This window comes from Lissotriton helveticus, chromosome 6 (genome assembly GCF_964261635.1).
Source record: "Lissotriton helveticus chromosome 6, aLisHel1.1, whole genome shotgun sequence".
NCBI classification, from domain to species: Eukaryota; Metazoa; Chordata; class Amphibia; order Caudata; family Salamandridae; genus Lissotriton; species Lissotriton helveticus.
This window is the reverse complement of record NC_136067.1, coordinates 1,841,966,594-1,841,981,158: the sequence shown is the minus strand read 5'-3', so window position 1 is coordinate 1,841,981,158 and position 14,565 is coordinate 1,841,966,594. Positions and strand designations below refer to the sequence as shown.

Here is a 14,565-nt window from a genome sequence, read left to right as displayed (position 1 = left end):
CTCTGTTTTACCTTTCCTGCTCGTTTTTCTGGCCTCTGTTTTGCCTTCTTCTGCTGTTTTGCCTTTCAAGCTTTGTTTTCTGCCCTCTGTTTTGCCATTTCTGCTTGTTTTTATGCCATCTTTATTGCCCACTTCTGCTCTGTTTTGCCTTTCCCTGCTTGTCTTCCTGTCCCGTTTTGCCTTTTTATGCTCATTCTTCTGCTTTCTGTTTTGCCTTTTTCTACCCGTTCCTTACCGCCGTTTCCTTGCAACCTGTCGCAGGGGGGAGCTGTCAGAATGGAGACCTTGCACCCCAGCACCCCCAAAGGGTGTCAGTGCCGCGCTATGCAAATGCTGATTAATTGATCAATGGCAGCGTCGACAAAGATGAGGGTTCTGGAAATCGCATCCTCACAGCTCCTCGAAACGACACATCGCCTTGACTGTGCAAGGCATCCAAAACGCCGGACTCCGTGAACACTTGTCGGGAGGATCCTCGACGATGATGCAGGACCTTGCACAGCAGCTTCGCAGCACCTTGGAACCTACGCATTGTCTCACCTGGGCGATGCATCCTCGGCGTGAGACCTGCCAATGCTTCGCAACGAGGATTTGATGTACTCTCAGGCCTAACTGTGTCCCTGTAGCTGAGCCAAGCTCCAATGCGGTCAGTCTGTGCTTGTAACTTTGTCCCGGTCCGGAGGGACCAGATATCCATGGCTGATGCTTTCTGCTTTTTGGCACTATTTTCACCGAAATCTTTAAACCTGCATATTTCCGGATCTACTAATTGGGATTTTGTCATTTTGGTCTTGTTTTATTTTGAAAGAATAATCAATTTTTCTAAATCTGGTGTAATATCCATTTGTGGTTTGTTTTTAATATGTTACTGTTTGAAGTGTTACACACTGCCTCTAATTTGAGCCTGACTGCTGTGTGCAAAGCTACCAGAGAGCTGAGCACAGGTTAATTTGGGGTTGCTTGTGACTTCATCCTGATAAGGATCGTGGTTTCTGCTGGAGTAGGGTATTACCCCCCCCCCCTCCCCCACCCCATCTCCAACCAGCAACTCAATTTCTTGCACAATTAAATTGTTTATGTGGTGCATTAAAAGAGAAAAGATCAACTTCTCAAAAGCAATTCCCTCTGAAAGCATATACTTCCAGAAAGCCATAACACGGGAAAGGGGAGATTTGATCTGGCCAGAGGATCCTAACGCCATGGGTATGCTCCTGTTAGGGTTGTTTTATAATCTTATGCCACCACAAGATGAATGGTCACATTTAGACTGAAAGGTAGAACTACGTTTGGCATCTTGGCATGTGGATAGCAAGGGAGGAACTTACTATTAATTGAACAAATGTTTACGATTGCATATGGAAATATTAAGTCTAGCATTACAAAATCTGGGTTAAGAATAATGACATAGGCAATGATATTTGTATTTGATAGGTACAAGGGATCAAACACATCACTCTATTATGGGAGATTTTAGTCTAGTTTGACAGCTATTGCCCAGAGATTTTGTCGCTGGTGTATATACGCAAATTGCCTCACTTACTAGCTATTGGCTCTTTGGTGTCTCCATCCACCCTAGAGGAAGTGCCTTCATTGTAATGGATAAGACTGAGGCAACCCCTCAGTTGCTAGAGTGCTTCCCCACACTGACATCAACAGAGGTAGAAACATTGATTCATAAGATAAAATCAGGGTCCCCTTTGGACCTTATTCCGGCCAAGGTGGTCACTTCCGTGGCTGATCAATTGTCCCCTTCAATTGAATCTCTCCTCAACCTCTCTCTGAGAGAAGGCTATATACAATCAGAATGGAACACAGCACAGGTTAGGCCTATCCCTAAGAACCCTAAAGTCCCTTTGATGGATCTTACCAATCTCTATCCCATCTCGCTTCTTCCGTTTCTGAGCAAATTACTGGAGAAACACATTAACAATCATCGCTCCAACCATGTCGAACTTACTGGGTGTTTAGACTCTTCCCAGTTCGGCTTTAGGCCCAAATACAGCACCGAATCAGCTCTGTTAGTGGTCACAGATAACATCAGGATGACCCTAGATAAGGGTCATTCTACGATATTGGTGCTGTTGGACCTATCTGCCGCGTTCGACACTGTGTCACATCAGATATTGCTCAGAAGAATAAAGGAGATTGGACTAAGAAACTCTGCCTTAGTGGTGGATGACGAGCTTTCTGCTCGCTCCCAGACCGCCAACTTAGGCCTGTATCATTCGACACCTACGGAACTGTCCAAGGGGGTACCTCAGGGCTCTTGTTTGAGCCCCACATTGTTTAACATCTATGTTGCTCCCTTGGCCAGTCTCCTGAGGACGTATGGGTTCACCCCCATATCCTATGCCGACGATACTCAGTTGCTCTTTCCGTTTGATAAATTCACTCCATCTGTACAGTTGGCCTTCTCTTCTGGTATGAGAGCCATCTCACACTGGGTGAAAAGTAATTTCCTCCGGTGTAATGTGGGGAAACCAGAGATTCTGCTCTGCGGAGAGGCCCCTTCTCTATGGACGCCTGAATGATGGCCGGTCGATTTGGGTGCTCACCCTGCCCCCAAATCTACTGTTAAGAACTTGTGCATCAGATTGGATCAAGCCCTTACTCTGAAGGAGCATGCTGCTCAGACAGCTGGCTCCTGTTTCCACATAATGGGCCTGCTCCATCGAGTCTTCCCTCTGCTTCCCGATTCAACTCGGAAAACTCTGACGCAGACACTTGTATTATGCCGCCTGGACTACTGTAACGGGCTGCAGATCTCCGCCAATGAGGCCTCGCTCAGCAGACTGCAGGTAGTCCAGAACACGGCGGCGAGACTGGTCCTTAATGCTCCTCCTAGGTCTCCCTCCCGCCCTCTTCTCTTGCACCTTCATTGGCTTCCTATTGGCCAACGGGTAAGATTCAAAGTTTGCTGTACCATCTATAAGGCGTTGTTTGATCTAGGCCCTACCTACCTCTCAGAGAAATGTACACCGCACCTACCTTCCAGATCCCTTCGGGCTTTAAACATCTTCTGGTGGTTCCTAGAGTTAGGAAGGCTAGATTAGGAGGAAAGGCCCTTTCTCATCTGGGCCCCCGTTATTGGAATGAGCTCACTTTACTCTTGAGACTATGCCCCCATTATTTGCAATTCAGGAAGCTGCTCAAGACTACCCGTTTCAGTTCCTGATCCAGCTGTAGATGCTCTATACCCATGCTGCCTGTCCAAAGCGAACAGATACCCCTTCGGGGGTCGATTCAGGTGCTAAATAAATAAATAAATAAATAAATAAATAAATAATTAAGACACTACAACATTTCAAAAGTGACTCTTTTTCTCAAATTCAGTTGTTTAGGTCACAAGTGGATTCTAGACACAAACATTTTTTCACTGCATAACAGCAAACAAAGGCATTCTGCCAGGCTTGCGTGCAAGCTAGACCCTAACATAACTCCATATTTTTCTTTTCACCTCAGGACAAAAATGTAAAAATGTAAATCCAGTACTTGTATAGCACCTGAATCACCCCCAAAGGGGTATCTCGGCGCTGGGGGCCGTTTGGAAGATTAAGCAAGCTATTGCCCAGAGCCGCATGGTGCTGGGCGGACCCCTGCCGCCGGAGCTGGGGATCGAACCGTGATCCCCAGCGCCCAGCGTCAGTCGCCCTGGCCGCGGTGCCACACCTCTTCCAAAGTGTTCCTAATATGGATACTCAAAGTCTCATTAGATGGCAGCTATTTTCCCCAGCTCCCAGCGGCATCACTTCACTGCCCCCAGGGCTCAGTATTTCAATTTTTTAAGTCCACAGCAGAGGCCTTCAATATCATCCTGCTTGTGTTTTTAACTCACAGAAATGAAAGCAGAACTATAATGAAGGATTCATTGTCATCTGATCACGATAATGAAGCATTTTTGCTATTTGAATAAAGTTAACTAAGGCAAGGGAGCCTTCATTAAGTCCTGTTTTTGTTTTTTTGACACAGAAACAAAACAAGGACTATAATGAAGGCTCTCTTACCATTCGATTTGAATTTCATTTGGTTAACGACACAGAAACAAATCAAGACATTCATTAAACAGTTGTCTGGATATAAACTGAATAACCTAACTCTTAAAAGGCAGTCAGTGCGCATTTGTATTTTGGACTGGCTCACAGAAGTTGAAACAAGACTGAAGTCTGAGATTCATATAGGATACATCACAGATGTAAATAGCGCTTTACGATGATGGACATATTAGGTCAGTCTCTCTTTAGCCAACAGTTCTCCACATTTGATTTTTTCCAAGCCCACATAGAAATAGAAAAAACGAAACAATTTGCCGGATTCATGGTGCAATGAGAAGTTCAAAGTTTATGACAAATGTTAAAGGACGTTCTGACAGGTGCAAGTGAAAAGAGGAGTAGGAGAACATAGAGGCAGGGGGGAAGTACAATAGACAGGTGTGGGATGTGAGTGACAGGGCAGAGATATGAGTGACAGTGAGAGGTGCTGGGAAGAGGTTAGGAATTTCCAAAAATGATTGTGAAAACTCTGTAAAGTGTTAATAAACAAAATACAAGTCTGACATTTCAATTTGTCTTCCACATTACATAAAGCACTTACTACTTACCACCACATTCCGACAAGCTAGTGATAGTGACATCATCAAAGGCACTTACATCTTTTCGAACTAAAAGACAAAAAAGAAAAAAATTACAATTAATACCGTGATAGACCTGAGTTCAGTATGATGCAAACCGTGTCCTGCACTGGGGTTGACCAAACACAGTCACAATGATTTAAACACACCCACTTTCGGAAGACCATTTGGAAAATTGAACTAATTCAGCATCTACAAATGTCATATCGCTTTCAGCCAACACAAAATGTCGTCTAAAAAAATCCTATACCTCAATTTAATGGTAAGAAAGTTACCAACCTCAAAAGGAAGGAAATAGCGAGTAGGTTTTTCTGGGGTTTGTTCCCATGATCTGCAGATGACCACAGTTTTCAGTGGCGAGCGATGAACTTACTGACGCACTGTGGCAGCTTATATAGGGAGCACACATACCTTAATGTCCATGTGGATAAGGAAAGGACCTAAAACAGACCAGGCTGCAAAGAAGTAACTACGGTTAGTAGACCGTACTACCCATCACTTTTTACCACTTTTCACATAACGAAGGCAACACACCGCAGGGAATTTCAGTAGTAGGGGCGATGGCGGAGGTGAAGTCCACCCCAGGTCTATGCCTTCTGACATGTCTGGTTGGCTGGCCTGCATGACCAAGCCGATGTAAAGAAGTGTCTGTAAGGACACTGTCTATGTGCCAGGTATAAAGATTATAACCTACGTGCTGACCACCGCGGCTATCTGATGCAGTGAGCATCTGCAAAGATGCACAGAAGACAATCAAAACAGGAAGATAAGAACAGCAAGACAAAGACTCTCCCTCCGAGCAGCAGAATAACACCAAAGACCTGGAGCAGTGGTTTTTCATTTGGGCCGAGGTCCCATGGATAGGCAGTCATCTGTTTCCATATTCACAGTGCCCCAGGGACATTGCAGTTGTGATTCAAGAAAGGTGGGTCAACAGCGTTGGGAAGGAAAATTCTTCCTCCACTTTTTTTTGGACGAATGGTTTCAGTTGTAGGTGGGAAATGTATAGTACAAAAGCAAGAATATTTTTTTTTTTTAAAAGCACCACCAAAAAATAAACTTTTTGGGGTCTAGCTCTGACTCATATCTGCATGCATTAGGTTTCCCTGTCCCCAAAGGCGGACACAGACCGCTAATACAAGGGTTACATGGAGGGACAAATTTCCTGTGTGGCCTGGGGTTTAAGGCAACAAACAGGCAAAACAAGGCACTGACTGGTCCATTGGATTTCCTTGATAGCTGGGGGTACAATTTCACTATCTTACACACAAAAGGACGTGAGGTGAAGAATGCTAAAACGTATCCTCCCCATCATCAGGGGCGGCGGGGCGTTGCCCCACTGCTCTTTGAGCAGCAAAAATAAACTGATAATAACGGTTATTATCATTTAATTTTTTTGAAGGTTTGCGGTTAGGCTAGGGCGTGGCCAGAGGCTCAGGAGGAGGAGTGGTTTGCACACTCGAAGTGGGCATGACTGTTTGGCCGGCCGGCGTGCTGGCCGGCCAAACAGCCATGCACACTTTGAATGTTCCCCACCACGCTGCATTACACAGCCTGGTGGGGAACATGCCCAGGCCCCCAGTCCCCACCTGAGCGCCGATCCACGGTGCTCAGAACAATCACAATGCTGCAATGCTGCATTGCAGCATTGTGATTGGCTTAGTGGAGCTAATCACAACGCCACATTGCAGCGTTTTGATTGGCTATGGGGAGCCTGGGTGCTTCCTGGTTCCGGAGAAGCGGAGGAGAGACGCGGTAGGCAGACAAGTGGAATTTTTTTTTAATTATTATTTTGACCACTCCACCCTCATTCCCTACTAGCCGCTACTGCCCATCATCAATGTACACACAACAAAGGGTTCTTTAACTATCTAAAAAATAACTGTTATTTCACATAGAGTGATCTCTCTCCAAGGTGGACTTCATTCACACAAAGTGTGTAATGGGACAACCAAAACCTCGCATCAGTAAAACATGCTGGCCGGGCAGAGCAGCTGTTACTGATGCTGACGGATTGAATCTACCCAACTCCTTGGAGCAGTAGAGTGTTTCCCTGACAAAAGCGATAATTTGAGAAAGATGTATTTCTTCATTAATTAGAGGAAGGGATATTCGCATCAAAATATTAACTTTTTTAACAAAATCCAAAGGGAAGCAATTCAACAAATAGAAAAAGGCTTTTTTATGTTCGCAAGTCACTCAAGACAACAATATACCCTTTTGTCATCCCGAAGCGTGTAGTGAATGAGGCTGTAGTGGAAAGTTTGAGGGCATGAATGAGAGGGGGTCACAAGCCTAACGCAAGGTGGCAGCACCCGGAAGTTTGGCAAAACAGCATCACGGGGGAATTGTATTCAGTGCAACGTCACCGACGCCGCATGCGTGTACGGCGTCTGCGAGTACGGTTTACAGAGGGGTTTGAACCCCATACAAGGGGCCTTGTACACTGTGTGTGGCGAACAATGTGAAATCTGCCTGAGAACACCCCTGGGTATTACTGGGTGAAAAATCAGAGCAGACTATTTTAGGGGAGTTAAGGAAGCAGGTATTACTTTAAATAGGCAGGTACTGTGTACCTATGCACCGTGAGTTTAAAGACAGAGTCACAGGTACTGCAAATAGGTACTCTCAGATAGAACTAGAAGGTACAGCAAACAGGTACTCTGAGATAGAGGGTACCTGAAAACGGGTGCTATGAGATAGAGGGTACTGCAAATGGGAATTCTGAGATAGATGGTTCTTCAAATGGGTACTCTGAGATAGAGGGTACCTGAAAACGGGTGCTATGAGATACAGGGTACCTGCAAACGGGTACTCTGAGATAGAGGGTACTGCAAACATGTACTCTGAGATAGAAGGTACAGCAAACAGGTACTCTGAGATAGAGGGTACTGCAAACAGGCACTCTCAGATAAAGGGTACTGCAAATTGGTACTCTGAGATAGAGGGTACTGAACACAGGTACTCAGATACAGGGTACTGGAAACGGGTACTCTGAGATAGAGGGTACTGCGCACAGGCACTCTCAGATAAAGGGTACTGCAAATTGGTACTCTGAGATAGAGGGTACTGCAAACATGTACTCTGAGATAGAAGGTACAGCAAACAGGTACTCTGAGATAGAGGGTACTGCAAACAGGCACTCTCAGATAAAGGGTACTGCAAATAGGTACTCTGAGATAGAGGGTACTACACACAGGTACTCTGAGATACAGGGTACTGCAAATGCATACTCTGAGATAGAGGGTACTGCAAATGGGAATTCTGAGATAGAGGGTACTTCAAATGGGTACACTGAGATAGAGGGTACCTGAAAACGGGTACTATCAGATAGAGTGTACCTGCAAACGGGTACTCTGAGATAGAGGGTACTGCAAAGAGATACTCTGAGATAGAGGGTAATGCAATCAGGTACTCTGAGATAGAGGGTACTGCAAACAGGTACTCTGAGATTGCGGGTGCCGCAACCGGTTACTCTGAGATAGAGGGTGCTGCAAACAGGTAGTCTGAGATAGAAGGTGCAGCAAACAGGTAGTCTGAGATAGAGGGTACTGTAAACAGGTACTCTGAGATAGAGGGTACTGCAAACAGGTAGTCTGAGATAGAAGGTGCAGCAAACAGGTACTCTGAGATAGAGGGAACTGCAAACAGGTACCCTGATATAGAGAGTATCTGAAAACAGGTACTCTGGGATTGATGATACTGCAAACAGGTACTCTGAGCTAGAGGGTACTGCAAACAGGTACTCTACGATAGAAGGTACTGCAAATGCATACTCTGAGATAGAGGGTACTGCAAATGGGTACTCTGAGAGACGTTACTGCAAATAGGTAATCTTAGATAGAGTATACTGCAAACAGGTACTCTGAGATAGAGATTACCTGAAAACAGGTACTCTGAGATAGAGGGTGCTGCAAATGGGTACTCTGAGATAGAGAGTACTGAAAACAAATACTCTGACATAGTACGTACTGCAAACGGGTACTCTGAGATAGTGGGTACCTGCACTTTGTTTCTATTTCACCCACTGGTAAGAGGTCCATTTGAAGGTAAGCCTCTTCAGCATTTCAAGTTGCCCTCATATGGTTTTGTGCCCACGAAGACCCCTAGTTGGATTTCTTCCATTTCTGTGTGCAACAAAACTGACAAAGGGTGTGTTCAAGTGCTGACTCCAACCCAGAGACAGTCATACACATATATATATGTAACCTTAATCAAGTTATAGCTCTGGGTGGAACACTGCCATAACAAGAATGCTGCATGCTCTTGTCACAGGCCGACGGCCTGATGAAGACCAACACTGTCGTTTTTTTTTCATTTTCATGTGAAGGACCAATAAAAATTGTTTCAATAAAAAGTTAAGACTCTGAAGCACTGAGGATGATTACTGTATTTTCTGGCGTATAAGGCGACTGGGCGTATAAGACGACCCCCTACTTTTCCTTTAAAATATAGGGGTTGGGCTATATTCGCTTGCTCATAAAATGACCCCGGCGTATAAGACGACCCCCAACTTTTGAAAAGATTTTCAAGGGTTAAAAAGTCGTCTTATACGCCAGAAAATACGGCACCCACAAGCAAAGTCCCTGAATCACCACTTTCGAAGGAAAAATAGCAAGTAGGTGAATACACCCTTTAAAGAAGCCGAGTGGGAGACAGGAATGCTGCTTCCTTCTCCCTACTTGCTGGGTTTGCTTCAGAGGGCCAGCATTACTATGACAAAAAACACCTATGAATTGTTAAGTGTCATGAAGTTTTTGAGCATGTGAAGCATTTCTGGAGTTTCACTGTTGGCAGGAGCGAGGTTTACAAGTGATGGCTCTATTTTGCATGACTGTTTTTATTCATAAGGAGAAAAGACACAGATGAAGCACCAAAGAGATATTGACAGTCAAATTTCAGAACACTACACTGATACTAGGTGTGGCATTGACATCAAAAAATTAAAGGGACCTCCTACCAGTCGTGTTTCTCTCTAGGGAAAAAACTGGAGATATTATTTTACCTGCCTGTTACTTACAGGTGGTATGGTAAAAATCCACCCATTGCTCAAGCACATATATGTACAAGTGCTGCTCTGATGATGACCATACGCTCTGCGCCATCATGTCACGTTGATGGCACCCCAACGCCACAAGGAGGCCTACAGCCCATGTAAAGATTGGCCACCCCCTTTTGTACCACCTTATTTTGTCCCGTTTAAAGTGAGTAGAGACACCCGCCCAGGATGTCCCCTCTTGCCACTCTTATTTGCTCTTGTGATGGAACCATTAGCCCACAATGAGGTGAGGAGTGGGGTATACCTCTGAACAGTGAAATACATATAGTTTCACTATATGCGGATGACTTACTCATCTATATCCTTGTTATATAGGATGGGATTGCGAGGATCGCAGAGATCCTTGTGGAATTTCAAAAGGTCTCGGGGAGGGCGTTAACTGGACTAAATTGTGTATCTTCCCGATCCATGCAGACAGCCCACCATAACAACTAATGGTGGACATCCACTCTTTAAAATGGGAGCCCTGCACGTTTCATTATCTGGGGATCCGCATGTACCACAACACGCGAGATCTTACTGACGGGAATGTGACCAGAGCCATATCCTCCTTGCGCCCTCAGATAACTTTTTAGGAGCACCCTGGGCTAGGGACACTAGTGTGCTGCAATGTTTGAAGAAGGGTTCTGAGGATGACACTACACCATTGTTAGCGCACTGCTGGAGTGGTTGTCAGTACTTAATAGAAAGGGTAGCTAGTTCAGGCTCTGTGAGGTCATGACAGGGAGCCCCAGAGGAACAATGACCGGCCCAACGGGCCCCAGAGGTACAATGACCAGCCCAACGAGCCCCAGAGGACCAATGACCGGCCCAACGAACCCAAGAGGAACGATGACCAGTCCAACGAGCCTCAGAGGAACAATAACCGGGCCAACGAGCCCCAGAGGACCAATGACCGGCCCTACGAGCCCCAGAGGACCAATGACCAGCCCAATGAGCCTCAGAGGAACAATGACTGGCCCAATGAGCCTCAGAGGAACAATGACTGGCCCAACGAGCCCCAGAGCACGAATGACCGGCCCTACGAGCCCCAGAGGACCAATGACCGGCCCAATGAGCCCCAGAGGAACAATGACCGGCCCGACGAGCCCCAGAGGAACAATGACAAGCCCAACGAGCCCCAATGACCAGCCCAACGAGCCTCAGAGGAACAATGACCAGCCCAACGAGCCCCAGAGGACCAATGACCGGCCCAACGAGCCCCAGAGCACGAATGACCGGCCCTACGAGCCCCAGAGGACCAATGACCGGCCCAATGAGCCTCAGAGGAACAATGACTGGCCCAACGAGCCCCAGAGGAACAATGACCGGCCCAATGAACCCCAGAGGACCAATGACCGGCCCAACGAACCCCAGAGGACCAATGGCCGGCCCAACAAGCCTCAGAGGAACAATGACCGGCCCAAAGAGCCCCAGAGGAGCAATGACCGGCCAAACGAGCCCCAGAGGACCACTGACCAGCCCAAGGAAACCCAGAAGAACAGTGACGGGCCAAACGAGCCACAGTGGAAAAATGACCACAATGACACAGGAACAATGACCGCCTCAATGATCCTTGCCCTCCAATGTTTGTTGTGTCAGAGGCAATTTCACCCATGCCAGTTGCATCGCCAGCACTAGACAGTGAACTGGCTCAATAAAATCCATACAACACTGACATTTTTCACCTCCTGCAGCAGTTTCCTGACAACGGCGAAAAATAGTTTTTTGTCACAGGGACTGCTAGAAGATGTGTGACGTACACATGCTAGAAATAGAAGCCTTGGGGCTTTACTGAGAGAATCTGTGCTTGTGGTGCGGTCCCTTGCAGCAGGGAATCCTACATAGGTGGTGGTGCCCAACTAATGAACCTAACAGGGTGGTTGTGGTCTGTTTGTCAACTGGTAACACCAAAGATTACATCAAAGGTGGTAATGTCAGATACACCCTAGCCTACAGGGTGTGCACCTGATCCCGATAAGGGATAAGTAAAGGCTGCTAACCATAACTCGCTCGCAGATTGATAGGGCTGGGCTTATTAATAAGCAGATCTAAATAAACATTTCGGCCATCTCTAAACGAGCTTCTAGGCACTGTTATGTCTGCTGGGCCCAACCACTTAACTTAGCCCCACTATATGACGCAAGCCGCACACCTCCCAGGGACATACGCTTAGTAATGAACTTGGCTTTACATTTCAAGCTACTAACCAGACAGAAACGCTAACTTCTCTCTAGCCGCAGTTCTGCAGTGGAAATTCAGGAGGTTGGAGGCGCACAATTTACATTTGACTACCGTTCGCTGGATTCCGCTGATCAATGCATGCTGTGAATTGAATGCATGATGCTGGGTTCCAGGTTCTCTGATATTGAGGAGCCAAGAAACACCAGTTTTACACCTCACTGCACACTGGTAGCTTTTTTATAATGTGTAGCATGCGATAACCGGAAATATCTGATGATAATTCCATAAAATATCCAACAAGTCCCATTCCCCACGCACAAACAGAAATCTAGCACAAAATTAGGTAAGTAGTCTGCGTTGTTTGTGGGGACCATGCAACATTGGGCAAAACATACTACGAAGGCTGAAAAAATAATTGTCAATTTAAGGTTCAAAAACAAGTTTATTTAGACAATTGTCAAACATTCTAAAAAGTACACATTAATTAAAACCTTAAAATGAGCCCCCCTTCTCACCAACCAATCCCAGTTTCATTAAATGTTTTCAATTCTGTTTAACAGATTGTAAGAGCCGAGCAATCCCAACTGCCAACATTGGGCAAAACACATTACAAAGGCTGAAAAAAGAATTGTTAATTTAAGGTTTAGCTATTCACAAGGTGCTTGAAATTAATTTAAAAACAAGTATATTAAGGTGGGTGATAAAACAATCAAGACAAGAAAAGCAACTCCCGCCGTTTTATCGCGAATTGATCAAAACCGGCGAACTGGCGGTTGCGGGCACCGGGCAATCCCCCGCTGCGCCGCACGGGTGAGGGCCGGTTTTGGGCCCCTGGGGGCCGATTTTATTACAGGACCGAAATCGGCCCTGTAACAAAATCCGCCGAAATCCGGCCTTGGAAAAGAGCCCGGTCGCACCCCCAACTTCCCCGGGGGAGGGGGGGCCGGCCGAGCACTTTGACAGGGCCGGTTTTCGTTCCCCGTCCGGCCCTGGCAGTCAGGCGCGCAACACCCATTGGGCTCACGGGCTTCAGCCCCCCCCTCCCCCCCCCGTCGAGTGTGGCGAGCATCTCATTGCAGCCGCACCCGAGTACTTAACAGGTCTTTAAAAGGCCATTTACTTGCAAATTAGGCGTTTGTTGTGTGTATTAGGCGTTTGTTGTGTGTTGACCCCTTCTTACAGCCACTCACTCTGTCTGTGGTGGGAAGAGTTAGCTCCCCCCTCGAAATATTTTTCAGCCCCCCCCCCCAAAAAAAATTGGCTCTAAGTGCAATGGCTGCCAGCAGGCGGGCAACAAGTGCAGTATAAGTGCTCTGCACGTGCAATGGAGAGACCACGACCCGTTTCTGGAACCTTCCAGAAAACAACATTATGAGCAGGTTTGTCCAACTCAGAAAACCCGAACAACCCTTCTGCTGCCCTCTGAGAAGCACCACAGTTCACTTCGACAAGGAAGGGCGTACAAGGGGACAACTGTCGCCGGTAAATGTTTTACAGGCTGTGGTGGAAGCACGGGGGTGGCTGAGGAGTGAGCTGATGGGTTTTGAGTGTTCATTGTATATTCGATATACATATATAGTACAACATTTAGAGAAAACCTGAGGTCGGTCCATGTTGAATGGCCAGGGTAGTCATTCAGAGCAGTCTAGAAGGAGGCTGGCAGTTTTTTCCAAGAGTCTTGCTTTTTCAGGTGCTTTGGTGGACATGGTAAGAAAGCCTAAACGTGTTTATTTTCACCCGCTGTCTACTAGGGCTCTTGAGAGGGGCTGAGTAGCAGCATAATTACAGCAATGAAAATGAGGATGTCTGACAGAGCGTAAGAGCCGAGAAAAACACCTGCGATCATTGTTTTACGAAGCCGACTTCAGCCCCAGCATACGGAATCACCAAACAACCTCCACGGTGAAATCCGAGTAAAATGAAAGAGATGATACATCCATTAGCTTGACAAGGCTGCCACCTAGCGGGAACCAAAAACATAACCTCGCTCTCTGCACTTGATGTGACAGTTTTGTCGACATAATGAGATAAAAGGATGGTTAACACACTGGATGTCACATTTAAGTAAATCATATTTTCTGTCAAAACGTGAAACTGATATTTCTGGGTACTTGTTCAGAATGCTGCGCATTATACAGGCCCAGCTGACACTGTCTTTTAATAAACACATCATGAGCCAAACCGTTGTACACTAGGGATGAGGAGACAAGCCTTTAATTAATGACTGACAAAAGAGGGCACAATTAGCATGGTAGAACCACGCTGTGATACAACTGTATAATACCACATGGACATACCAAAAAAAGCCTCTTTTCACCCTATGGTAGGGATACCTCAGTGCCGTGACAGTTGCAAGGTGCACCCGTCACGAGCCCTCGGCGCTGCATGCAGAAGTGATGGGAACACAGCTGCACAACTCCAGGCTGTAAAGGTAAAGGCCTTCTGGGACTTCCCAAGACAATATACTAAAACGCATACTGAATAAGCCCTGATCCAACACACGTCCCAGCATCTTTAAAAATAAGCATTGACAAAGCTAATGGGTCTTGGTTAAATGTATTAAAGAAGACGGGTGAGGTGGCGATGAGGATTAAATTAAATGTGGAGATCTATATAGCGCGGTTTATCACCTGTGAGGATATTCAGGTGCTGCCAATGGGGAGATTACGTGGTTTGCCCCGGATCACAGGATATTAAGCCAACGCAGAGACTCGGA

The 14,565-nt window shown here is 46.3% G+C and overlaps 1 protein-coding gene across 2 annotated transcripts in view; it reads right to left on the bottom strand.

Moving 5' to 3' along the window:
- RPS6KC1 (ribosomal protein S6 kinase C1) overlaps positions 1–14,565 on the bottom strand; it is a 479,581-nt gene that overhangs the window by 319,923 nt on the left and 145,093 nt on the right. For both annotated transcript variants that reach the window (XM_078649767.1, XM_078649766.1), the window contains exon 6: positions 4,598–4,657. In XM_078649767.1, coding sequence (XP_078505893.1) covers positions 4,598–4,657 — 60 coding nt within the window. The remainder of the gene's footprint in view (positions 1–4,597; positions 4,658–14,565) is intronic.